The 25,731-nt window shown below is 44.6% G+C and overlaps 1 protein-coding gene across 1 annotated transcript in view; it reads left to right on the top strand.

The window, feature by feature from the left end:
• The window catches only part of HTRA1 (HtrA serine peptidase 1), a 271,899-nt gene extending 246,677 nt beyond the window's left edge, over positions 1–25,222 (top strand). Inside the window, exons 8-9 of the mRNA XM_085602427.1 lie at positions 255–350; positions 24,274–25,222. Coding sequence (XP_085458553.1) covers positions 255–350; positions 24,274–24,442 — 265 coding nt within the window. The 3' untranslated portion in view covers positions 24,443–25,222. The remainder of the gene's footprint in view (positions 1–254; positions 351–24,273) is intronic.
• The last annotated feature ends 509 nt before the right edge of the window (positions 25,223–25,731 follow it).

The raw sequence follows: 25,731 nt of genomic DNA, 5'->3' as shown, positions 1-25,731 counted from the left end.
CTTCCATGCATCACAGAGAGCTGCTTCGCCCATCCTCTAGAAGATAACATTTTCCAACCTACAGAGGTCTGCAGTCACCGTGCACCAGAGTTGCATCTATCACATGAGGCTTACTTCTGAGAGTTCTGACAAGACCTACTGATTTAACATTGTTTAGAAATATTAAGTGACCCAGAGTGCTGGCTGCATATCATGTTCACATGCTTAGGCTTCAGCTGCTGAAGATACAATGACCTGTTGTTCTTTTCTTATAGCAAAGCCAAGGATCTTAAGGATCTCCTCAAAGACTTCCCAGATGTCACTTCTGGAGCATACATCATCGAAGTTATCTCTAATACACCTGCTGCAGCGTAAGTTGAGAGTAACACCTTCCTGCCCTTCTGCCAGGGTGCTACTTCCTAGTGTTTCCTTATGAACACCAGCCACGTTTAACAATTATAGTGGCATAAACGTGGCATGAACATACAACAACCGTAGTCATATAGAAGCATGCGACACCTGAGACCAGAGGAAGAGCCACTCCCACATCCCAGCTCTATGTCACAACGAGAGCAGATTTACTTCTTGTTATACGCAAAACAACCTCCATGTGCAGCACTTGAGTTTCACTCTTCATGGGCTCTTCAGTAGAACACAGCAGGTACAGAATGCCAAACTCGTTTGCAGCATAACTTTTAAAAGACTGTACCGCTTAACTGTTCGTCATACAGCATGTTACTGCAAGGGGCATCTCCCACTGGTGCATAGCCATTGGCCCTGGGAATCAATTTATGCAAAACAACCTCCATGTGGCCACACTCAACACAGTACTGACACTCACCAATAGCCTTCCTCTGTGGGTTTCCATTGAAATATGACTCAGTGGCCCTCACTGTTTATTTTGGTCAATGTGGTCCATCTTCATAAAGTTCCAGTTGTTGTTACTTGCTTTGACTAGAGTACCTATTCGCTTTCATGTTTTGTCCTTTCTGTCTCACATTCTTCAGTGTGTCCTAGTGATGGTGTCTGACCATTCTTTATAATTATGTCAACCAGTGCACTCTAAAGGCTGCAGGAAAGTATCACCCTTTGCTTCAGCTTAATACACAAACCATAGGCAGGCACCAACGCCAAAGAGTTTAATTTAACATGTTCTCCAGGGCGCCATCCCTGGGCCACAACCTCTTTTTAGACTATCAGGTATTTGTCAAGAATGCAGAAAAGGAGCATCTCTTCCAGCACCTTGGTTTTGCCTCTCTCTCAGACAAGGAGTTCTAGAAAGACCATGAAATCTGCGAGGAAAGGATCAGTGATATAAGTACAGGCATTTCTCCTAGTGAGACTTGTACTCTACCCTTTTCAAGTGTATACTATTTCACACACTATACAGGAAACATTGAGATCACAAGTGACAACCACTTGAACACCAAGGTTAGTTTATATCTGGGTGTTACATAACTACTACCACCCTAAGAACATGAAATGCCACTGCCTGAACTCTGCACTTTATTTATGAGTCCCAGATCCCAGGGGGTCAGGGTTCGGACCAAAAAACTTCATGACAGACTCTCTTAAAATACAGTTTTATTAGCCCAGTCAGACGGACGCATCATAGCTGACGAAATACGTGTTGGCTATTTTTGCTACCTGGAGAAGATTGTAAGTGGCTATCTTCGCTACCTGGAGAAGATTGTAGCGTATCTCAAGAATAAACATCGGAGTTGAAAGAAGACAGACTGGCTTTGATTTCATAATACACACTGAGTAGTGCTCAGGATAAATTGTTTGCAGTTTTTGTAGCCCCTGGACTTCAGCCTTAACACAGTCTCACACAGGAGCAGCTTAATTCGACTCTGCCAAGTCCAAGGAGGCCACAAGGACCAGCCTCAACTACCTCATTGATTTCATTAGAGTCTCCATCATGAACAGCTCTCATTGACCGAACTGACTATAATAGAGTCGCACTAATGGACTGCACTTACATATCCAGTGATTTAAATAAAGCCTCACCAAGGACCACATTCAATGAGTACAAATTTATTAATGGAGTGTCATTTGGGGCCAGCCCAAATGCACCCAAACACTTAAATGGTGTCTCACTAAGACCTAACTTCATTGGGCCTATAGACATCAATGGAATCATTTGAGGACTTTCGTTGACAACCAGGCTCCATAGAGCAAATGATTCCTATGGAGTCTCACTGAGGGCTAGCCACAATGGGCTCAAAGGTTCAATAGAATTCCACTTAAACCGAGACTCACTGATCACATTGACTATCACAGAGCCTCTCCCCGGTCTATTCTTATTTGCACTTATGCCCTTGGAAGTGCACAGACAGCGGAATGTAAGTGATTTGCCTAAAGCGTTTCAATCAAATAGTATTGAACGTAATTCCCCAGTGATATCAATTTTTCACCAAATTCTGCCACTCCTACCTTCAAACAGTTTAGTGCATGAATCATTAATATCACGTCAAATTTCACTGTGCACACCAAGGAGTGGTGCACTGCTACTCCTGACCACTAGACAGCCTGTTTGTTTCATTCCACAGGGTTGTTTTGCTGCATCTATTTGCAACTGCATTGGCCCCTTAATGTCATGTCATGGTCCTTTCTGCCCAGACCGGCTGACCTCTCCTGTTGCTGTCCTCTAGCAGCCCAAACATATTCTTCTCTTTCTACACCACTTTAGGACAGAAGTGTCACAAATCTCAATTTCAATTAGTTGGAGGGGTTTCTAGGTCTCACGCCTTGCGTTGCAGTGTGCAGAACTGCTCGTGCAGCGAGAGACCTCATGTAGGGGGTTTGAAAATGGACCTAGGAATCGCACACGCTTGTGCATGTGCTTTTCCTTTTGGCCCACGCTATTGGCCTTTGCGTGCGTCTTTTTATTAAAGACAGCACGCAATTGGCCAAAGGCGGGCGCATTGCTCCGCCCATGACCTATTGGTGTCTATTAGGCGCACCGCACCATGTGGTTTCAATTATCGTGCCCAGACACGGGCGCGATAATTGAAACCACATGTCTCACTGTGGCGCGCACGCGCGCACCACTCGCGGGCTTGTTTGTTTTACAATAGCTTTCACTGCCACTTGTTTCATTTCCTTTTTCTTTCCTTCGCCTGAACTGACGGTTTGCTTTTATCCTATTTACATGCCTTTATAATTTCTCTTTTTCACCGATGACAGCATTAATTCTTTTCATCACCTTATCTTACCGGTTTGATAAACATATAGTAACTCTTCTTTGTCCCCTTGGATGTCGTCACTCGTATGATACTAGCCGCTTCTCACGTTAGGTTAGAGATCATTTATTCAAGCGCAGCCCGGCTCGGAGTCAGAACTCAGTTTCTCCCGGGACCGCAGAGACCACGTCGCTTAGACTACTGGAAGGATGGAAGGAAGGAAGGAAGTAATTAGACCTTGCACGGCCCATTACTAGTTTTGCATGCCGCTCACTTGTCACCTTGAGCCTTAATTCACCGCCGGAACGTGACCTTTTATTATCCTTTGTAAATCTCAGCCGCAACAGGGAACGCGCTAGCATGACCATCGGAGCACGAATTAGGAATGTTTTACATAGTCAGGGCTTTAAGTGGGCCGGGTCTGTCCGGGTCTGAGCACCGGCAGTTTTTTTTTGGGGCCCTCGAAACGGGTCTCTATCGGGCTCTATTTTCGTGGCTACTAAAGGTAGTCCGTTCTTTATTTTTTTTTTCGGACCCGTTTTGAGGGCCCATTGAATATTCTAAGAACTTTCCATGCATCCTTGTGATTTTTTTCAACCCACTTGCACTGCATTCCTTTATAATGCATTTCAAAGTAAATTCTAAGAACTTTCCATGTATCCTTGTGCTTATAAATGCCATAAGCAGCACGCCTTAGGAGTTGAGAAGTTATTTTAATGCATTTGCTGGCATGAGAGCGAAACACTGTCCAGAAGAATGTCACGTGTTTTTATTTGAAGATATTTCAGAAACATAAAGACTCGAGTCACAGTATCACATGATACCATTAAAGGGGAAGTCTGGAAATGCGTCGCAAGTCCAAATCCTAAAATCAGAACCCCTTCTTGGATACAACCAGACTTTTACAAGAAAATAGATCTTTAGAGCTAGACATAGTTAAATTGGCACCATGGGTTTCTCGGTGTAGTAATCTGCCAGAAAGAAGTGGTTTATAGACGGTACATAATCGCACATTAAAGTGTCAGTTGTTAAAGAGTTTCTCTTATTTCCTTTTCCTCTTTTAACTCTAAATTCTGACACAAATCATTTTTGCTTCCATAAGATTAAACTCGCACATTTTCCCGGACGAGGTCAAATAAAAAATACATGAATCTTTTGTGTGTCGCTTTAGAAGACTGGGTTCTTGACCCCGGCAGTATGAGAAAGATCTGGAAGGCGTTCAGTCAATACTGTCCTTCCTGGGACACCGGTGTGACAAAGGAAGGTGTCAGCACCTCCTCGAGCTCTCATTCCTCAGGCCTCCCCTTGGTGATGGCGGCGCCGGCCGTGACTGAGAGGCTGTCAGGGGTAATCCGTGGAGTGGCTCTGCGTGAGAGCAGTTAATGCGCGCGCCGGACAGTTACGTATTGCACTGCAGGCGGCTCTCTAGAAAAGAGCGGGAAGGCAGTCTGTGGTATTCACTGGTTACGTAGCGGATATTCCCTGGAAAGTGCTTAGTGGGGCTCGTTAGGACGTCTATAGAAACAGGGGAAGACGCGCGTATAAAAAGCCTTTTTCAGTGAGTTAAGGATACTTATAAGAAATTCATATAAAAGGTTGGGGCAATCTGCATGTTAGGCTTCCGTCATGTACCCAAATTCTTAAGCTGTATGTTTGGCATCATCTAAATTGTGTGTGTTTTAATATGCCCAAGTCGCGTCGCCCTCATATTCTCGACATCGCGCAAGAGGGGAGTAAGAGCTCCGGAGCCAAAACCTAAAGGAGAATAAAAGACCAATAAAGAGGGCGCTGCGTGTGATATGCCCCAAATATTAAAGTCACTTCAACGTGTAGCACTGAACACTTGAAGACTATATATCATTCTAAAAAAGAATGACTTTAGATCGTGTATACAAATGTAATGCCACTATATGCTAATATTGAATCCACACAAAATTATTCATGTGACACAAACCTGTGCTGAACTACTCCAAGTGTGCCCGAATTGTATTCTGTAGGAATGGACTGGACGCAGCAGGTAGGTATGAGTAAAGTGTTGGAGCAAGCAGGTACAATCCATGTCCCTTAGTTGCTGGCCAGTGAGTTAGTGGAAGGAATATACTGGAACAAGAGCTGCACGTAGAACCAAAGACCTCCTCCAGTGATTCAAATTCAACTTGTCGCCAATTATAGGAATGGACTGTACGCAGCAGGTAGGTATGACTAAAGTTCTTTATTGGAGGAAGCACGTACAATCCATCTCCATTAGTCGCTGGTTCCAACAGTCACCCAACACCTTTCTCGAACCCCTGTATTCCTGAGCCTAGATCCCGTGAACTTTCCAAGTGGCCTCTGCCAGGTGTGTGCCAGGTAGGCACACCTCTGACAGTGGTTTAAAAACATTCAGATGGAGTGTTACACTTCTCTTTGTTGGGCTGTACGTGGCAGGGAGAATAGTTAAAGATGGCTGTTCGTAATCTTGGATGAGGTATGCTGAGAATTTAAGTGTCCGAATGACAGGTCCTGTTGATTGAACTTGGAGAACTGTTCAAGGTTACACTGAACATCTGGACCTGAATAAGCAGAGGCCTTTCCTCAGATCCCCACTGAGGATATATTCAACAACTTAGCCCAAAGCATCTCCTCCGGGTCCCGTTTGGACCCCCTTCCACATGCGATCTGGAAAGAGTTTTGATTTAGACCACGCCCCTACTCGGATAGGCCACGCCCCTTAAATACATTAACCACGCCCCTTTTAGAGCACCCCCAGTTTTTTTTCCCACTTAAAGCACTGTACATAGTCCCTTCCACTCTTAACTGTAATGTAATGTTCAGCCAAATTAGCTCACACGTGCACATGACCCTCGGAGCACCGGTGAATAATGCGGTAATTTGTCACCTTGGTTTCACTTTTCACTTTCTTCGAGCTTTCTAAGGAGATCTTGTCTTGCTTAGCCCTTTCCTGCCTATTTTCCAGTATAAACCTCAGTCCGCTCACAGTTCTCCGGCACATCGCGTGGTTCCACATTAATTCTGCCTTCAACGCTATGCCTTTGTGAGCCTTTCATAGTCCAGCGGACTGCACAGCCTTACCCACGGTACATGGATGCTCTCATTATTATATAATATCGACCTTCAACACACTACTCTGTTTTCAGACTATAGAATCACATTTCTAAAATTTCGGTAAGCGCATTTGACTTTTATTCTTAATAATATGTAGTGGATTTAAGTGTGATGGAGTACTTGGTCTGCTTACTCATGAGGCGCCCTACGGTATACAATTGCGATCTATTTGTTCTCAAAACATAATGTCTTATTTTCAGTTAGTTTAGATTAATGACGACCATATAGCCATATCTGGTTAGTGATGTTTCTCCTCTTTGGAAAATGTTCGGTATAAATACTGCACATACACGATGACTACCATTGTACATGCTGATAACTTCCTTGTTGATTTACTCAATTACTGATATGTGTGTCTCTCTCTATCCTGGAATTTGGCCTGTGATTTAATTGCACACTAGATTACTCCCCGTGTAAGGACGCTACTTTTGTGAAATTGATTTGCCACGTGACAGATCTATTGAATAAGCTATGCCATTTCTTCGGGTGATTTGCAGATCATTATTTAACTTTTGATAATTTTTTTTTCAAAGGTTTTACTAATTTTTCCAATTTCTTCATATTCCTAATCTCATTGTCTTACACACATCTTTCACTTATCTGATTTACTATATTTGGGTTTTCACTATCCTTTGTTTTATTATGCTCTTTAGTAAACATTTGACATATTTGTTCTTTGTCTTTCTACCACTTAATTCTGTGGCCTTTTTTTTTTATAAAGTATCCGATATGGTTTTGCTCTTACATTAAATGTGAGGTAGGTAGGAATATAAATAATTATTCTGAAACATGTTAAGGGTACTTCCAGTTGTGAGTTCGTCACTGACGGCTTTAGTGATTCTATGTGTATCTATATAATATGCAGTACATTTAATTGCCATCTAGCCCCTGCTGAGGTGCTGATCCAGAGCGCATGCATCTCTGCCCGTTGTTCTGGGTGTGTTAATCTAAAACATGCTCTAATTGTAATCCATGGGCTTCCAGCTAGTAGATCGTCAGACGTGGGACTTGTCACTGTGTGAGAGTAAATGTGTAAAAAATTATTTGTGGTGACATCAGGAAGACAGGCTGTGCAGTGCACGGATGACACGTATTTCTCTGGTTCTTGCAGTAATTTAGATAAAACTTTATTTGAGCCGGTGGCTGCAGGTGGGACCTGGAGGTTAATTTGAGCCGGTGGCTGCTGGGGTCCATCAGCTCTCGATTTTTCAGACCGGCTCTTATTTTCATTCAACAGATGCAGGAGAGGGAAAACAGAGCGGAAAGACAGAGTTCAAGAAAGACGAAAAACCGTCACAAAAATGGACAGGGAGAGCGCTTCAGCAGCATAGCTCTGTAGATCTGAGGCTTTCTGCTGAGAATTGCAAACTATTTCTGTCAGGGTGCAGACTGCCTTTCAGTATGAGGTTGCTGTGATTTTAAAAAAACAAACTTATTTTTGTGTGTTGTTGTGTGGGTCCGTGTTAACACACCCCTCCCTGCTTCAGTACCAAATCTGCAGAGCAACTTTGATGTCAGTGTGCTAGCCATCCACCAACCCCATGTCTTGATGACTATATCCAGGCATGGGTTTTCATGTAACACAAAGCATTCTGGTATTTGTAGTGCCCTAATGAAACTGCTCCCAAGGTGCTTGATGCTGGAAAATCAGAACGGGATCAGACAGCATCATACCATGGCAGATGTTCAACTTTACAATTGTTTCCCTTTAGTTTACAATTTAATTAACCACCTACTTGAGGATTTCAACAAGTGTTTACCTGACCTTGCCAACCTGTTATTGTTGCCTTAATAGTAGCCAGTTAATCAGAAAATCAAGTTAAATTAGCAAATTAAGACCTCCTTCCCGCCTTTGAAGTAGATGTGATCCGCAAAATGCCATCCCAGATAGGTCAGCAGTGGCAATGGAAATGCCCATAATGCCTGTGATGTATGTTGTGAGCAAAGGCACAATGTAAGTGAGACACTTAACATCTGTCAGGCCAGACCTAAAACTACAGAATCCATGGTCTATGGCAGTGGCGCTCCTAGGAGGGTGGTAGGGTTCCTGAGCCCCCATTCGGACAGTCGTGCCTGGGTGACTTTTGGAATTATTGCAGTGTTTAATCTGGAAGTGTATGCACTCAAACGTTAGTTTAGGTGCCCATCTGATGCTATCGAATGGCAGGGATGATTAAGACCAGGGCTGCCTAGTCTACATTCCACTCATACCTTTTTCTTCTACCCCCACACACTACATGTCTCCTTATCTTACCCTTGCGATCCTTGCTTTCTTATTCACATTTTTTTATATACCTTTTTTGCATTCAAATTGGGTCAGACTTTGATAAAAAAAACGAGTACAGCCAAAACCAATAGGCCTTGTCTTTGTGAAAAGTGCCAAGCTATTGCATTTGCCCGTGTGTTTTTTTAAAGTAGAAACCTTTCAAGATACTGGAGGAAGAACATATCTAAATGTATTTCAAAATAATACATGGAATTCTTTATTTTCTAGCTTTATAAATTAGATGGCTTGAGTTTCCAGATAGTTTCAATCTGCAAACAAGCAGGATTTAAATAATTCTTTTCAGTTATAAGGAAAACACTTGCCAAGGCATGATTATTTTACACACGGCTTGGCATTTGGTCCGCTGCAGTAGATTACAGCAGAGGTTCTTAACATGACTTCCATGGAGCCCCGATTATTTATTAGTGAAATCCAGGGACCCACACTGAGTCATTGCAGGAAGCTGGGGACCCTGGCTTAAGCATTTTCAATGATTATAAACTCCAAACAAATAGATCTTTGTGGACCTGTCCTGAGATTGGAAAATCTCTGCTTCGTAGCGCAACAAACAAAGCTGTGTTTGAGTTGGTAAAATGCGGCACTCTCTAGTTCATTAATGTACTCTGAAAGTGGCTACGACTTGCTTCATCTATACAGGTTGTTGTAACAACCCATGTGTGGTATTCCTGGTCCAGGAGGGCTGACTTGGGTTCATACCATCACTTTACAGCCCATAAATCCTCATGAGGGCAGACCTCTCACCAATGGACTTGCATCAGATTTGGTAGATGGAGATTGAGTTTTTGTGGAGGTTGTGATATAGTATTGAGGAAATAGATTTTTAGGATAGATGTCTAAACAAGGATTGATTATACCGTGTTGAAGACCACAGTAACAAGCATTTGCAATGCAATTGGTCTCACATTTGCGAGAGTTTGAGCTATTGGCATTGTAAATGTCAATACCTTTTATTTATGTGTTTTGAAAACCTGCTAGCGGTGCATAAACATGCATGTAATAACGAAGCTCCCAGGTATTAGAAGAGATTCAGAAGTCTTCTTTATTTTCGAAGTACAACTCAGTAAACGTCCCAGCCACTTTTCCATCCCAGTAACTGTCGCCTCCAGAACCTCCCCACTCACAACATACTACATTCTACATTCCGGGTTCTACTTAGTTGATGACATCAGACATAGCATTACCACACACCTCCCCCCGAACATAACCAATAAACAACAAGAGAAAGAACATTAGTCACAAATATAATCCTGGAACTTAGCAGGAATGGAACAGGTGCGAGAACTCCTACGCAGAGGAGATGAATGCTGGACAGGGGAAGACACTTGAATAGGAGCCTCAGTAGGGATAACATTACGTAAAGGAGCAATTCTATTGAGATTCCAAATACGTCCATCATCAAGCCTCACAGCATTCTTAAACAATTTGACCACTTTGTGAGGAATAGAGAATTTGTTACCCCCACTCTTTAGTGGAGACTTAACCCTTACACTGTCCCCAACATTGACTAATGTACGAGCAACCGCATGTCTAACATCAAAATTTGCCTTCATTTTGTTAGACTTTGTGTCTTGACGAATCCTCCACTGGGGATCTTCAGGAATACAAACCTCAGAACCATTACCCCTCATCCAGGATTGGTATAGTTGAGTGTTAGGAGTACGCCCTCTAAACAACTCAAAGGGAACCTTTTCCGTTGTGGAATGAGGGGTTAACCGATACGCTAAAACTTTCTCTTGAATAGCATTCTTCCAGTCATGCCCTAATTCTTTAGCAGATTGTATAGCTTCCTTCAAAACACGGTTGAACCTTTCAACCATCCCGTTGCATTCAGGATGATAGAGGGAACATTTTCTATGAACAATACCCCTTTTGCAGAGAAACTCTTCCATCTCCTTTGAGACGAGTTGCACACCATTATCACTTAACAAAGTCTCAGGAAGACCCTCTCTGCAAAATATTTCTTCCAAAAATTTGATCACGTCTCTAGTTTCAGAGCTCTGAGTGATTTTTACTTCTGGCCATCTAGAGTACATATCAACAAGAACTAAAACAAAACTCTGGCCAGAGCTGGAATGAATTGGTCCCAGCAGGTCTAAGGCAACGTCCTGCCAACACCTAGAGGGAGGATCACGAATAATCATGGGTTGAGTTCTCGTTTTACAACCCTTGTCAGAGATTCTACATTCCAAGCAATCCCTAACCATTCTCTCTACAATAATATCCACCCCAGGCCACCAGAAGTGCATCCGAACCCTCTCCTTAGTCTTAGAAATACCTTGGTGACCATCGTGTGCAAGACGAACAATCTTTTCTTGCAAAGAACTAGGTGGAACTAAACGAGAGCCACGCCATAAGAGATCTTTGTGCAAGGAGAGTTCATGTCGCACATTCCAAAATCTCTTAGCATCCTCAGATAAGGATCTAATGCCTGTCCAACCATTAGACACAAATTGACACACCTCAAGTAAGGTTTCATCATTCCTTAACGACTCCCGCCACTCTAACTCTGAAACAACGCCATCAACAATTTCGCACACCTTGAATGTGTCAAATTCCCAACAGTCTTCAGTGTCACCTATCCCATGGTCTACCGGTACTAACCGTGATAAGCAGTCGGCAACTTTGTTGTCAACACCAGGGATGTATTTGACAAGAAAGTCAAAATCTTGCAAAGCAATGATCCACTTGCAGATTCTTGAAGAGACTGCGTTGAGATCTTTCTTGCCAAACAAATCTTTTAAAGGCTTATGGTCTGAATGAACAAGGAAAGAAGAGCCCCACAGAAACTTCTTAAGCTTTTTGATGGCCTAGTAAATACAAAGCCCTTCTTTTTCTATGACAGAATATTGTAATTCTGGACCAACAAGTGCCCTAGACAAAAACATGATTGTTACTTCTTTCCCGCATTTGTGTTGCTTGAGGACCGCCCCTAAACCTTTGGAGCTAGCATCAGTGATTAAAATAGAATCTAAGGAAGTGTCAAAGCTTTGCAAGGAAGGAGCTGACGTGAGAGCCTCCTTGAGTTCTTCAAATTCAATTTGACACTCAGCTGTCCAACTGAATCTTACACCCTTTTTAAGGAGTGATCTGAGAGCATGAGTGCGGGTGGCGAAATGGGGCACAAATTTGTTATAGTACTCAGCCATGCCTAGAAAGGTTACAAGTTCCTCACGAGATTGAGGAACAGGCAAATTACCTATGGTCTTGACTAAACCTTCCTTAGGTTTAACACCATCAGAAGTCAATTTGTGCCCAAGGTACTCTATTTCACTAAGGTTGAACCTACATTTATTTTCACGGAGCGTCAACCCTCTCTTGCTAAAGCGTTCAAGGACACTCCTAAGTCTTGAATCGTGTTCAGTTTGAGAAGAGCCATGGATCAGCACGTCGTCTTGGTAGATTTTAACCCCCTTTATGTCTTTCAACACATCTTCCATGACTCTCTGAAAAACAGAGGCGGCAGAAACGAGCCCAAATGGAAGGCGGGTGAATTTGAAAGTCCCAAACGGGGTGACAAAGGCTGTCAGATCCATGGATTTCGGGTCAATTCTTACCTGATGGTAAGCAGCACGCAAATCCAGAGTGGAGAACACACATGAGTTCTCTAACTGTGTGAGCATTTCGGCAATATTGGGAAGTGGGTACCTGTCCGCAATCACAGCACGGTTAAGTGCGCGCAAGTCCACACAAAGACGCACCTCACCGGAGGCCTTGCGTGCAAGAACGACCGGAGCCAACCACTGGCAAGCTTCGGTCTCAACAATAATACCGTCACGTTTTAATTTCTCAAGTTCGAGACGCATAGCATCTCTCATAGCAAAGGGAACGTTTCGTACCTTGCAGGAAACGGGACATGAACCTGGCTTCAAAACAATTTTATGAACATAATTTGAAAGACAGCCCAGACTCTCATTAAAGACTTCAGAAAACTCAGATTGTAAATCCGTTTTGAAGTTATCCGCACAAATGTTTTTTTTATCATGGACTTCTACGCTCCTAATGTTTTTTGAGACATCAGTATTTTTTAAATCTCTGAGAACTATACAAGGATCTGCCCCAGGAACCAGAGAAACTCCCAGATCAGCTTGGTGAAACCAACTAATGATACTATCACCACGACAAGATATGTATATTTTCCCAGCAGTTAATCTCTGTTTGTATTCTATGCTACCCAGAAAATAACCAACTAGCTTTATGGGTTGTCCACCATACGCTAATGGTTTGATGTCAGGTTTATGTACTTCCACTTTACCTTTAAGCATCAAATCAAAGAAATCTTTTGGTATAAGAGAAATCTTAGCACCAGAATCAAATAACATTCTAATGTTGCAATCATTCACAAGAACACAGTCCACAGGACCCTTGCACTTATTGATATCACCAGGAGAGATTATTTCCCCACAATGTAAATTCCCATGTTCGCTTTCAGAGTCAACATCGTCAAAAAAAATTTCTTTAACACGTTTGTTTGACTTAGATTTCTTGGACCTACATGCTTTAGACAAATGACCAATTTTCCCACAGACATGACATTTGGAAGAAAGAGCTGGACACAATCTATCATTAGCCAGATGACCATACTGATCACAACGAAAACACCTGATTCTATTGTCTTCTTTCCACCTTGAGTTGGATGAAAAGTAATTGATAGGTCGGCTCCTGGTGTCTGGGTCACTGGTTCTTAGAGAAGATTTTGAAGTGGACTGCTTTTGAACACCTTTATTAATAGATTGAACCTTTTCCTGATTCTTCTCGTGAGTATTCTCTTGAGAATGATTACTTTCCTTCTTTTTGATGACTTCCACGCATGCAACGGAATGTTCGATTCTCTTGGCTAATTTGATGACCTCATCAAGATCAGGATCATCTTTTTGCCAAAGTTCATCTTTTATCTTTTCTACATTGCAACCAAGCATAAACTGGTCGCGAATGCGTTCCTCTAACGAACTTTCAAATTTACAAGTAGCACCCAGTTTGCGTAAGGCTGTAATGTAACTTTCAACGGATGTATTTGACCGGAACATTTAGCAGGTTGAGTTATGACGATGAAATTGTAAATACGTTATGAAGATGTAATTGTTGTCATAACGCGCTAAATCCAGAATGCAGCCGTGAATGAATTTGCAAGTTGTGAGTCATGAAAAGGCGAGAGAATGCGAAGCAGACCAAGCGAAGCAGGCAGAGTAACAGCGCGATGTGTTAGGACGCATGAAAGGTTGAATCTCACCTCAGGGAGAAATTTCTTCAAGAAATCAAGCGAAACTCGAAGAGTCCATCGAGGGTTTCTCTCTCTTGTAGTTCCCGGTCGTCGCCAGTGTAATAACGAAGCTCCCAGGTATTAGAAGAGATTCAGAAGTCTTCTTTATTTTCGAAGTACAACTCAGTAAACGTCCCAGCCACTTTTCCATCCCAGTAACTGTCGCCTCCAGAACCTCCCCACTCACAACATACTACATTCTACATTCCGGGTTCTACTTAGTTGATGACATCAGACATAGCATTACCACAATGCACTTTGTCCTTATAGTCCTTGCTTACAAGAATCAAAGCTCGCAGTAACTGTGCCTCTTTTACTGCCAGTCTTGCTTCTTGTAAGAATGGACTATAAGTACAAAGTGCGTGTTTATGCTCCACTTGCAGGTTTTCAAAACACATAAATAAAAGGCATTGTCATTTATAATGCCTCACAGAGAGGCTAGAGAAAGTCAACTCCACTGCCACAGCTCCGTCCAGCTGCCACTGAACGCTCCATTCTAAACATACTGTCAACGGCTGATGACACACCCACCCTTCTGCCGCTTACTTCCCATATTAAGAGTCTATTCACCTTTCAAGAAAATGGCACTCTTTACACCCCCACACTTTTTTTGTGTCTTCCAGAATACTCATCGTCTCCTTCCTCTAAAGGTTCTTCTTTTCTACCATTTTCCAGACTAGTTCTTTCGGTCTAGAACATTACAATTTCTGATTCCCCATCATCCACTTGTCAGCATTTCACATACTTTTATCTGCCTTGATGAGGCACAAAACCAGTGATAAACACCTTGTTTCTGTCCAGCTCTAGTGATGCGGGTAGAAACCTCATCTCTCTTTAACAACAGTCGTCTTGCTTCTTGCTTCCTTCCTGCTTCTTCTTGCTTTCATCAAATCTCTCTTTACATTTTTGGTCTGATTTAGGGAAGGGTGCTAATGTGTAAGCGTCACAAAACGAGTTGGAGAGTAATTTTCTACATAAACGCAGTTTTCATTGGACGATATTCTGCTGCGGGTATTAGCAGTGCACTGCTGTAGCCTTTGGATGTGAACACTTCTGACAAAGAATCCTCGTTGAAAATTACACTTATTGAGAAAAGTCCTTACTACTGCTTTTGTACATTTTCCTACTATAGTCCCTTGGTCTGCAAACAGTCCACTGGCTGTCTCTCCACAAAGTTGCACCTAAGAGGCACAACCTGACCACTCCTGACAAATTCTGGCATTAGATTTTCACCCCGGGAGGATTCTTGAATCACCTTGCAGGCAAAAACCCTCGCATTCACTGGGTCCGTAACAGACCTGGTTTCCCCAGAGCTGCTGGCGCCCTGATGCAGGACATGTGCAGTTGAAAGTACAGGAAGGAACCAGTGGAGCTGGGGGCAATTGCAGCCAGGGATCTTTCTCCTTAGAGGAACCCCTCACAAACGGGAGTCAATAAAGCACAGAGGGGTCGACCACCAAATATGGTACTGAGTTGTGAGGAGCTGGAACATTTTGGGACCTTGTTTTATTATAGTTGCTTAGGCTGACCGTGAAGGGCTGCTGAGAGCGCCCCGGGGCGCGCGCAAAAAATGCTTAGTCATGAGTGTCAGTAGTACTCATGCGAATTTGCTTTCGTGTATACAGTGCATTCAGGTGAATGATTTAACTAAATTCTTTAACGTCCTATGACCAGAAGTCCCCCGTCGTGCATTGTGTTTGTTGTGGCTGAAGGCTGAGTTTCCCACGTCAGGTCATGATTCCCAGACGACGCTTTCACATCTCACGCTGGAGTTGGCGGCACTAAAACTGGATAAAGCAATGCCAAGGAAAACTGGGGCACTGCGTCTCGGGGAGCAGAGCCAATCTGTCCATAACGCATTCACTGTGGAGAGGAGAGGTAGGGCTGCAGCATTCATGTGGGACATTTACAGCTGTATACATTCATACTGTGCTTTCAGCATGGCCATCCTGGATGGGAAGAGCCCAAAAGTGTCAAAAAGTGATCGCTTTCACAAAGGAGCACGATCCACTGTTTTCTGACGTGCAAAATTCTCAGGACCATATTTATGAAGACTGTGGCGCAGGGCAGCGCTGTAAGTCGGCCTGCTGCCTTGCCCTGCATCACAGAGAAAGGGCAGGAGTGCGACATATTAAAGGTATACATCGCATTCCTGTCCTTTCCCCCTGCGCTGGCGCACAATGGGCTTCCTAGCGCCAATGCAAGCACCCTTGCACCATGGTAAAAGGGTATCTGCGTTGCATGCAGGTTTGTTTTTGTGCAGGGAGGGACACCTTCTTGCACAAAAACAATCCTAAGAGGTATTGCAGCATGCAGAGAAAGAAGAAGTAACAGGGAGAAACAAAGATATGCTCCTTGTTACGCCTCTCATGGGAAGGCATATCATTTGCCACATTTCAAGGTTTACCAGGGTTAGAAAACCTTGGAATGTGTCAAAAACCATGAGAGTTGTGTGGGAACACCAACCGCAAGGCCCATGGAATGCCTTCCTTGTGCAGAGTAATGCAACGCAGTGATTTGAGCTGCATTGCATTACTCTGTATTTTTTAAGCCATTCAAAGCCGCACAAAGTGGCTTTGCGTGGCTTTAAAAATAACTTGCGTGGTGGAAGCATGACGCTTTCCTACATATGCTCCTGAATGGACCCAGAAGATGTAAAAGAGTCGGGGACCCAAGGAACCACACAAGGTAAGTGCCCAGGAACCACACAGAGGCTGTGTGCAGAGTGGGAAAATGACCGCTTGCTCAAGTCAGTGGGTAAATCGCAGTTGCAATTTTAAAGAAGAAGGACCCTGAAGAAGATGCCGCTGGAGAAGAAGGCGAAAGAGTCCAGTGGAACCCAAAGATGGATTCAAGATGAGAGTTACCTGCAAGCAGAGGAGACAGAGTCCATGCCACTCCCGAGTGACCAGAAGGCACGGAAGACGAATGCTCACCGATGTTTGGGATGCAGGAGAGTTAACGGTGCCCTTGAAGATGCAGCTCTGTGGACCAGGTGATGCTGTGGAAGACCAGCAGCAGTTCACAAGCTGTCCCACGTCAGATGTCAAGAGACAGGGGGCACCAACAAGCCTTGGCAACGGCAACCAACATAGTAGTCAGAAAAGGTGCAGTGTCGGGACCAGCAATGTCCGAGTGACTCACCATGAGCAGGTAAGCCAGAGCAGGCTCCGAGCAAGCAGGGGAGCACACTGGAGCCAAAGAAGACCCTCATGAGAACCCACAGGTCAAAGGCACGGGAGTTGCAAGAGACCTCGAGCAGCTCACGAAAGAATGAAGGCCCACAGTGCAGAGGATATGGTGCAGGGGAAGATCTTGGTTGCAGGAGATGCTTGAGGCGGGAGCTTCTTGGAGCCCAAAAATCTCTGGTGAAGAGAGTCAACAAACCTTGGCAATGGCAAGTCGACACGCTGCACAGGGGTGCTGCTCCAGCGGTTCCAGCAAGGGATACTGGCTTCAAACTTCTTATGAAGACAGTGCAGGCCATAAGGGAGTTGGATAACTACCACCTGTGTTTCTGAACCTTTCGGAATTTGTTGGAGCTCCAGAACAGCAGACCGGTCAGCTTCATTATGGTGCTTGCAGATGCAGGGAAGTGACTCCTTCACTCCAAGGGAGATTCTGTTGGGTGTCTGGGATGTCCACAGGCCTGTAGAAGAACCTTGTGGAGCACAGGCACAGACAACGCAGAAGACTGGCAGGGCGACATTACCAGGAGCAGCAGGAGTATTCCCACTGGCAGTCTCAGTTCCCAAAGTGAAGTCCAATGAAGTCCAAAGTGCCCAGACTGTTTAAGATGAAGTGGTTTCGGGTCTGAATCTTGTCCCACGATGAATCTAGGGACCCACCCAAAGGTAAGCCCGTAAGTACCCTAAGGAAAGGAGGGCTGGACAGATACTCCCATGTCCTTTATCCAGTTTCTTGCCAGTGCTGGAGCCAACGGCTCCCTGAACTGGTTCCAACTGGAGTATGCAAGGAGGGCACCAAATTTGCCCTTCAAAGCAGTCTAGTGGCCTACCCTGTCCCAATACACTAAGTGGTGTCTGGCAGGTGGTCACACCTCCATGTGACAGGAAACCTATAGTCCTGCCTTCCTCTGCTCGAGCTTGGCTCAGCAGCAGAATCAGAATCATGTCTGTGTTCGGCAGCAGCCATAGTTTACTGTCCGAGTCTAGAAGACTGGTACCGGGAGCAATGAGGACCTCCCAGAGGAGATTTACAGTGCATGGAATCATACCTCCAACACCGTTTACGGTGTTGTGGTATGATTCCAACATGTTTGATACCAAATATGACAGGGTTCCTTACAGCCAGTTTAGAGTTAGCCTTTGCGTAATAATGCATGGCTACTCTATGTATTGTAATGGCTGATGCACTTACAACCTGGCAGAATGGGCTCTGTGGGTTCTAGAGGTGTCCTGCTCATACACCGGCACCTTCATACTTATAACCGAGCACCCTGCATTCAGGATTGAAAGACCTAACTTAGGGGTGACTTTATAGGTTTTAAGTGCAGTAACCTCAGATATAAGGAGACCTATATCTGTTGTAAGTGATGCTAGCACCAGCTTACACAGGCTGCAATGGCAGGCCTGTAGTCACAATTTGAGTGGTCAGACCATGGGGTAACCCTGGTGTACTTATGCCCTGGGTATCTTAGTACCATATCCTAGGGACTTACAAGGGTACACCAGTAGCCAATCTGGGGTGTACCCAATTACTCACCATGTCCAATTTAGGGAAGAAGTACAGAGACTGGGGTCCTGATTACTAGGATCCCAGTCAGACTAGTCAGTAAAACATGATGGCACCAGCAAAAAGCAGGGGTGACCATGAAAGAAGATCCTACTGTCCTACAACATCAAATTGGAGAAGTCCTGTCTTTACCCTTTTGAATCCCTGGTAGAATTCAGGATCCATGACCCAACTGTGCTCTAACTTCAGAACGAGCCACCTTCCATTGTCTGGGACAACCAGATATCTGATATGGATTTAGAGCTCATTCACAGTAATCGCACAAAGGCTATATATAGCAAATGCCTGTGAGTCGTAAGCATTCTGCAAATCTGCGTAAAACAGCTATAATTCAAATCATATTTCTACCACATTTCTTGTAATTTGTTAATGTACAACTGTTAATCTACCCAAGGAATCACACCAAGTTTTGGACACCATACTTGCTGATCGCATATGGGGGAGATGGGACACAGTTATGGGTGTCATTGCAATCACTGGTGACGGAGGGGAGGCTGGACTACAGGACTGCCAGCTGTGCTTCTCAGCTGTGCAGCTGCAGTGGGTCAACACGTGGTTTGCAGATGTCATTCAGGCTTTGTACATGAGGGAGTTGACAGAGAGTAGTTCAATATTAATGCGACTGTTCGCAAAGAAGAGCAAAGGCCACCGCCTTCATCAATAAACAGATCCCGCTAGGCAATGCTGGAGTTGAGTCTTGTTTTGTATGGACACAGAAAAGACATATGGACCAGAGGCACCAATACCTAGCTTTTTGAAATAGCTACATTAACAGTATAACCATATGGCAATGGGGGGCATCACAACAAGGTGACAAACTACTTATATTTTAGAGCCTGCAGCAAAAGTGTATCCTATTCCTCCAAGACAGTGCTTCGTTTTTGACTCAATGATGAGCGAAATAAAGAGGGTTTGGGATTGCAATTCCAAAGTGCCACACACGCGCCAGTACTTTTACATCTAGAAATGAGAGGGGGGAAAAGGGTGTCCCAGCTATATCATGCTATATTGAATGGTAAGAGCTTTGGTAGGCTTGGGTGAAAATCTGCTATAACTGTCCAAGGTGGATTGAAATCAGTAGTGGGGTACCCACGTGTGGTGTCTGAGAACGCCAGGCTTTAAACTGATTCAGTGCAACACATTGGTCATACTAAATTGATCCTGAGCGGCTTACACAACATATTCCCATCAATTGCAGTCACATGCCTGAGGTGTTTGACTAAAAGCACTCATTTAGGGCCTCATTTACTAGAGGCCTGTGCCGCCGAAGCGTCACTTTTTATGACACTCTGGTGGCGCAGGCCTCTCAATCATATCTATGGGGCCATGCAAAGCCACCCTGCATGGCTTTGCATGGCCTCATAGATATGGAAGAAGGTAAGGTAGCGCAAATCTCTGTGTTGCCTTGCTATACATCAAGGAGGTGTTCCATGGTCGTAGCAGTGGATTTTCCCATGCAACACCCATGGTTTTTAACACATTCCCAGATATACAAGGGAATGCAAAAAAACTGTGTGCCTCCGCAGGGGAGGCGTAATGAGGAGAAATAACTTTGTTCCACCTCTTTTTTCCTCTTTTTGTATGTGTGGTGCATTCTGCAGCACACTTAGAAGGAGGAAAACGCCTCCATTGATTGTTTTTGCGCAGGACAGGAAGTTTTTCCTTCCTGCACAAAAACAATCATGCCAACAACGCCGAATACTGACACCATGGTTTAAGGGTGCCTGCTTTGGGGCTAGGCACCAATTTGAGAACCAGGGCAGGCAGAAAGGACAGGAATGCACCGTATTTCATTGATACAGCGCATTACTGCCCCTTCCTTTTGACGTAGGGCAGCGCAGCCAGAAGCCTTTTGGCACTGCCCTGCGCAAAAAAGTTGTAAATAAGGCTCTTAATGTATATGATGTAGTCATACCCATCCATAGTGGACTTTCGGTCTGAACACTCAACAGTTAACAGTGACGGCTGGCATGTGCGCCAGCCGACTGCAGTGAGCATAGGTGTCCACATCGGATTTGCAAGCAGGACACAGAGGGGAGGCCAGCCAACCGTAGTGGGCTTATGCATGAAAACACTCCTTTGAGCCCTTACATTGGGAACGGACCTAGACGCCAATCCACTACTGTGAGACCTTGAATACACTGTGCGCTAACCTCCTGTTGTGATCCCAGATATCCAGTGCTTAATTGTAAACTAATGAGTGCCGGGGCCCAGACTTTTGTTCAAGAGTTGCTACCAGTGCTGCAGAATGTTGTAGTGCTGAATACCAAAGCTGTATACATTTGAGTCCATTTCATCTATCTTTAACCCATCACCAGACACTGCCAGTCCCTGTCACTCCTGCATAAACTTTTTCGTCCCTGCTCTCCCTCTGTCACCGTTAGCCCTCCTTCTCTTCTTCCTTCTTTCCCCTTTGGGGTTTTTCTCTCAGTTATTCTGGGCCAAAGTGAGATGAGTAAAAATAATTGCCCATAAATAAGTGCAAGTGGGCCACACCAGCAACCACAGGTTCAAAATAAGCACTGGTGATATCCACATGCCAGCTAGCTACTGTGAGCCCGCACATCCGCAGTAGGTCTGTGCCTGTCTGCTTTTATGATTCCTCAAATCTACAGGGCAGCTGCAGCAAGCGCTTGCTGCTGTCGAAGACATTCAGAGAGAAAACTCCTTATTCAGAATGCAAAATAGCACATGATTGAGAAATAGTCCAGTCCAGTGGTTCACGGTGGGCCTGCACCAACTTTTTATACACATCCATAGTGACCTGTGGCATTCTCGCACAGTGACTCCTGTGCACTGACTCCATGTCTGAAACACACACCGCAATTGAAGTGCTCACTCATCCATTATTTTGTGAGATACACGTGCTACTCTTTAGTAACCTTAATCCACCACTGTAGTACGAACAATTGTACCCCTGTCTTTAAAGCCCTCTAAGATTCACAGGTTCAACTTTTTTCAAACTGTCACAGAGCGCAATGCAGCAGCCACCCTGCTGCACTGTGTTGGTGAAAGGGAGAGGGCAGGAATGCACAATTAGCAGCTTAGCGCCAATGCAGGCCCTCTTGCGCCATGGAATAAGGGTGGCTGTGTTATAGGCAGGACTGTTTTGTGTAGAAAGGGATACCTTCCTGTACAAAATCAATCCTGGGAGGCATATTCCTCTTTCTAAGTGTGCTGCAGAATGCAGCACACTTAGATAGAGAAAACAATGAGGAGAAATAAGATATTTTCCCTATATTGTATACTGTTGCAAGGTTAGTTACCAGTGCAAACCTAGAGTATTCCCAATTATTCTCAAATATTATTGGTGCTCCAAGGACTAGAGCGGCCACCAACACTCTCAGCTTGTCTGAGGTAAAACCCCAGTCACTTCAAAATAGATGCAATACCCCGAGCATCCAACATTTACAAGAGTACAAGAGAGTACGCCATCCATGTGTGCGTAACGCACGCATGGATGGAGTACTGTCTTTCGGACGATATTACAAGACACAGGCAGCATAACTTTGGCAATCAGAACTCACGGTATGAGTGGAGTGCCGAAGAAGTCACTGAGGAACCATTGTTCTTACATTTGAACAAAAACTGATGACGACAGCCCTGATGAAGTCAGAGATAATTACATACCTTACTGACGAAACATATGTCGGCTACTGAAGTTGTTCGAGTGTCTATGCAGTATAACTAAGAACAACAATTTGATTGATAAGAATAAAATAGAGGAATAAGGAACAAAAAAACGTTCTGTACTGATATATTGTGCTCCTGAAAATGTTGGATGCTCTGATTATTGCATATGTTTTGAAGATATTTTCCCTTGTTGCGACTCTGGTGGGAAGGTGTACGATTCTGATGCATTTCCAGGTCTACCAGTGTTGGTAAATCTGAGAATACCTCAGAACCCATAGGTAGATGTACGGGAACACCCAGGCTTCACCCATGTAATGCAGAGTAACACAAGGCAGTGACTTGGGCGGCCTTGTGTTACTCCAGATTTACCAAGTCTCGCAGAGCTATGCAAGGTGGCCTTTCGTGGCTTAGTAAATCTTATCTAGATTTTGTGTCTCCCGTGACTTACCTTGCGCGGTACAAGGGCAATGTAAAATTTTGATACATCTGGCTCACAATTTAGAGGTTGACACGAGATGTAAATCGATGGTTCTCCAGCCCTGCTAAACTTGTGGTTCCTTCTCCTTATTTGGAGGTGAGGGGTCAGTGGGTTTTCCATGGTGGAGTCGCAGCCACAGAGGCCCATCTACCACAGTGCAGCTAGGTTCAAAGAGTCCAAAGGCCTGACCTATCTAGGTTGGACCAGTGCTTAATCTGAAGAATAAATGCCGGGTCCAAAGGTTTGCTCTGAAGCCCGCGGCCAGCGCTATTGAATGTCAGCATAGCGAGTAGGAAGGCTGCCTCACCTCATGCCTCATTAAATTCACCACCAGAGGCTCCCTGCTTCTCACTATTGTTCTTTTCGTTCCTGCTTTCTCCCATTCTCATGGTTTATTTGTCTTTCTTTTTCTCTGTCTTTCCGCCTTGCTTTTTTCCCCTCTTGCTCTGAGTGAAAGTCTTAGTGCCGATATTGGCAACACTTGCCCACACATAGTAAGGTACTTAGTACACATTGAATTAAATAATCACGTCATACAAAGTTTGTTGGAAAACAGTTTGCAGGTTTATTTCATACATGAAATATGCCAACGTGGCGGGTTAACTTACAGGCTATCCAAGAGTAAGCAGCGATGAGTAACCTGAGCTGCCCACCCACCTGATGAGCCAAACGGCACCCTGGCCAGCCCAATCGGTGCTTCCACAGCGTGCCCAGTGGGGGAAACAAAGAGTATGGCCACTGGGTGGAGCAGGTATAAGTACCTGACCTCAGCCCCCCTGTGCCCCAGAAATGACGTGGAAGAGCAACACACATGGGGAACTCCCATGGGGGGGTCCCAGCGAGTGGAGGTCAGTGGATGTGCCGCAATGTGGCACTAAGGTTGCCGCCCTCTTACAAGGGCGCACTGCATGCCCCACGGGCTGCCACAAATGAGAAAAAATAGCTGCTAGTCCTTTAAAAAGGGTGCAGGATACCACCTGCTTGATTTAAACACTCGGTTGGCCTTCCACTGCATGTTTTTTCCCTGTCTGCAACCACCAACCTGACACATGAAAATGGAACAATGGCCCTTAGGTGCAAGGAGGAAAAAACTCCACATCGGGTCTGGTGCACTAACCTTGCGGCCAGCCAGTATTTCATTTTACTGTCAAAAGTGCTTCCTCTGGCTCAGTGGGAGCAATTTCACCAAAATGATTACTGCTTACCCACTCAGAATCTGTAAATATGGTGAGTGGTCTTTTGTCAAGAGGGCCGGGCTGATGGCTTCCGAAAGTTATTTTCTAAATGATTCCATAGGTCTTGAAATATTCCTTGCACCTCAAACACTATCTTTTCGTATTACTCACATTATACACCTGCAGTGTTCTTACAATGCACTATTGTATTTTTCACAGACGTTAACACGTTAATACTGCAAATGATTACATTTGAACAGTTCCTCACAATCTGTATAACCACACCTGTGCTCCTTTGTTTCCAACACTATCCCTTCAAACCATGTTTTTCTCAAGCTTTTTCCCATCATGTTCATGCTATTTGGCATTGTACCCACAAACTACCCCTTTAATGTCTTCTGCCTTCTTCTCTCCTCTAGGGCGGGTCTGAAGGAAAACGATATAATCATCAGCATCAACGGAAAGACGGTGGTGTCATCCAATGACGTCACAGACGCCATCAGGAAAGATGGTACCCTGAATATGGTGGTGCGTCGAGGAAATGAGGATGTGGCACTGACGGTGGTGCCAGAGGAGATCAACCCATAGTTTGCGTCAGATTTGATCTCACATTCAAGGACCTGGGTCCTCTCTTCATATTACTCAGGGCTGGTACCGGCAACAGCAAAGTTGACCTGCATTAAGTCTTCCTCAGGGGCGGGGCCTGGAATGGCAATGGAACTGTATTAGGGAATGAAAAAACAGAAGCAGAAGTGGGTAACGTAGGGGTATACATTGGTGTGGTAATATAGTCTAGTGCAGGGACATGCATGCTTGTAGTGAAAGAGTTTAGTATGAGCTTGCATGGGTGTAATTCTGAGTGGACCTTACTATGGGACAGACTTTGATTCAATGACTTTACCTGGTGGCCACTTAGGGGTGTAGTAAAGGGGGCACCCATGTATGTGTATATGTAGGTAGGTATTGGCCTATTGTAGAAGAGTTGGTGTGGTCTACCAAGCGGTATTAAAATGGGTGGAGCACATGGGTCCACTGTTGGAAGACTGGTAGTAGCAGGCATGGGTGTCTGTAAGAGTGGCTAGACATGGGTCAAGTTAGGGAGGCTGACATGGGGCAACCGTTGGGGCTTTAGGATGGGCTGTAAATTGGTAGAAATGGATGCCACAAAGGAGGGCTGCGAGCGGGCACGCAGACCCCATGCCTTTGCAGATAGACAGTTGTGCTTCTCGACTGGATTTCATCCACGCTCTGCAATCTCTGCCGGATGCCAAACTAGCCTCACTTTTCATATGATTATCTCACATACTCCGCAGAATTGTCAGCAAATGTTACTGGTAACACAAAATAAAAGTTGCTATGAAGATGAAAGACAGACTCTTCCTCTTTGCTAGAAGTGACATGGGGTGATGCAGGGGGAGGAATCTCTACCCTGCTGTAACCTGGACGTGCTAGAAGCAGGGAGGCAGGTTGGGGTGCTGCAGGCAGGCTCTCCTCTGACTACGTTTAACCACATTTTGACTAGGTGTAAGCAATTCTTGCAAAATCTTACAAAATCACTGATTTACAAGGTGTAGGAAATCTGGAGCCCCGGCACACCTTATTACCACCTGCCACTGGGCATCGTTTCACTTAAATGAGCTGGCCATGGTAGTAGTAACCGGCCTCACACTGAGCTCCTCATTTTACAGCGTCATATAAAGAGTGGCCGGTTTACAATCTGTAAGATATCTTTCTGCACTGCCTGGAAAATAGAACGGAAAGGCAATTGGATGTTAGAATACCGAGCACCAAAATATTGTGCAGCAAAATTATCGTAGCCAGGTTATCGACTGCGAAAATACTGCGAAACATACAAATAGAGTAGCACTGATTTGCTA

This window comes from Triturus cristatus, chromosome 1_2, assembly GCF_964204655.1.
Source record: "Triturus cristatus chromosome 1_2, aTriCri1.1, whole genome shotgun sequence".
Classification (NCBI taxonomy): domain Eukaryota; kingdom Metazoa; phylum Chordata; class Amphibia; order Caudata; family Salamandridae; genus Triturus; species Triturus cristatus.
The sequence above is the reverse complement of the archived record's forward strand: the minus strand, read 5'-3'. Positions and strand labels throughout refer to the sequence as shown.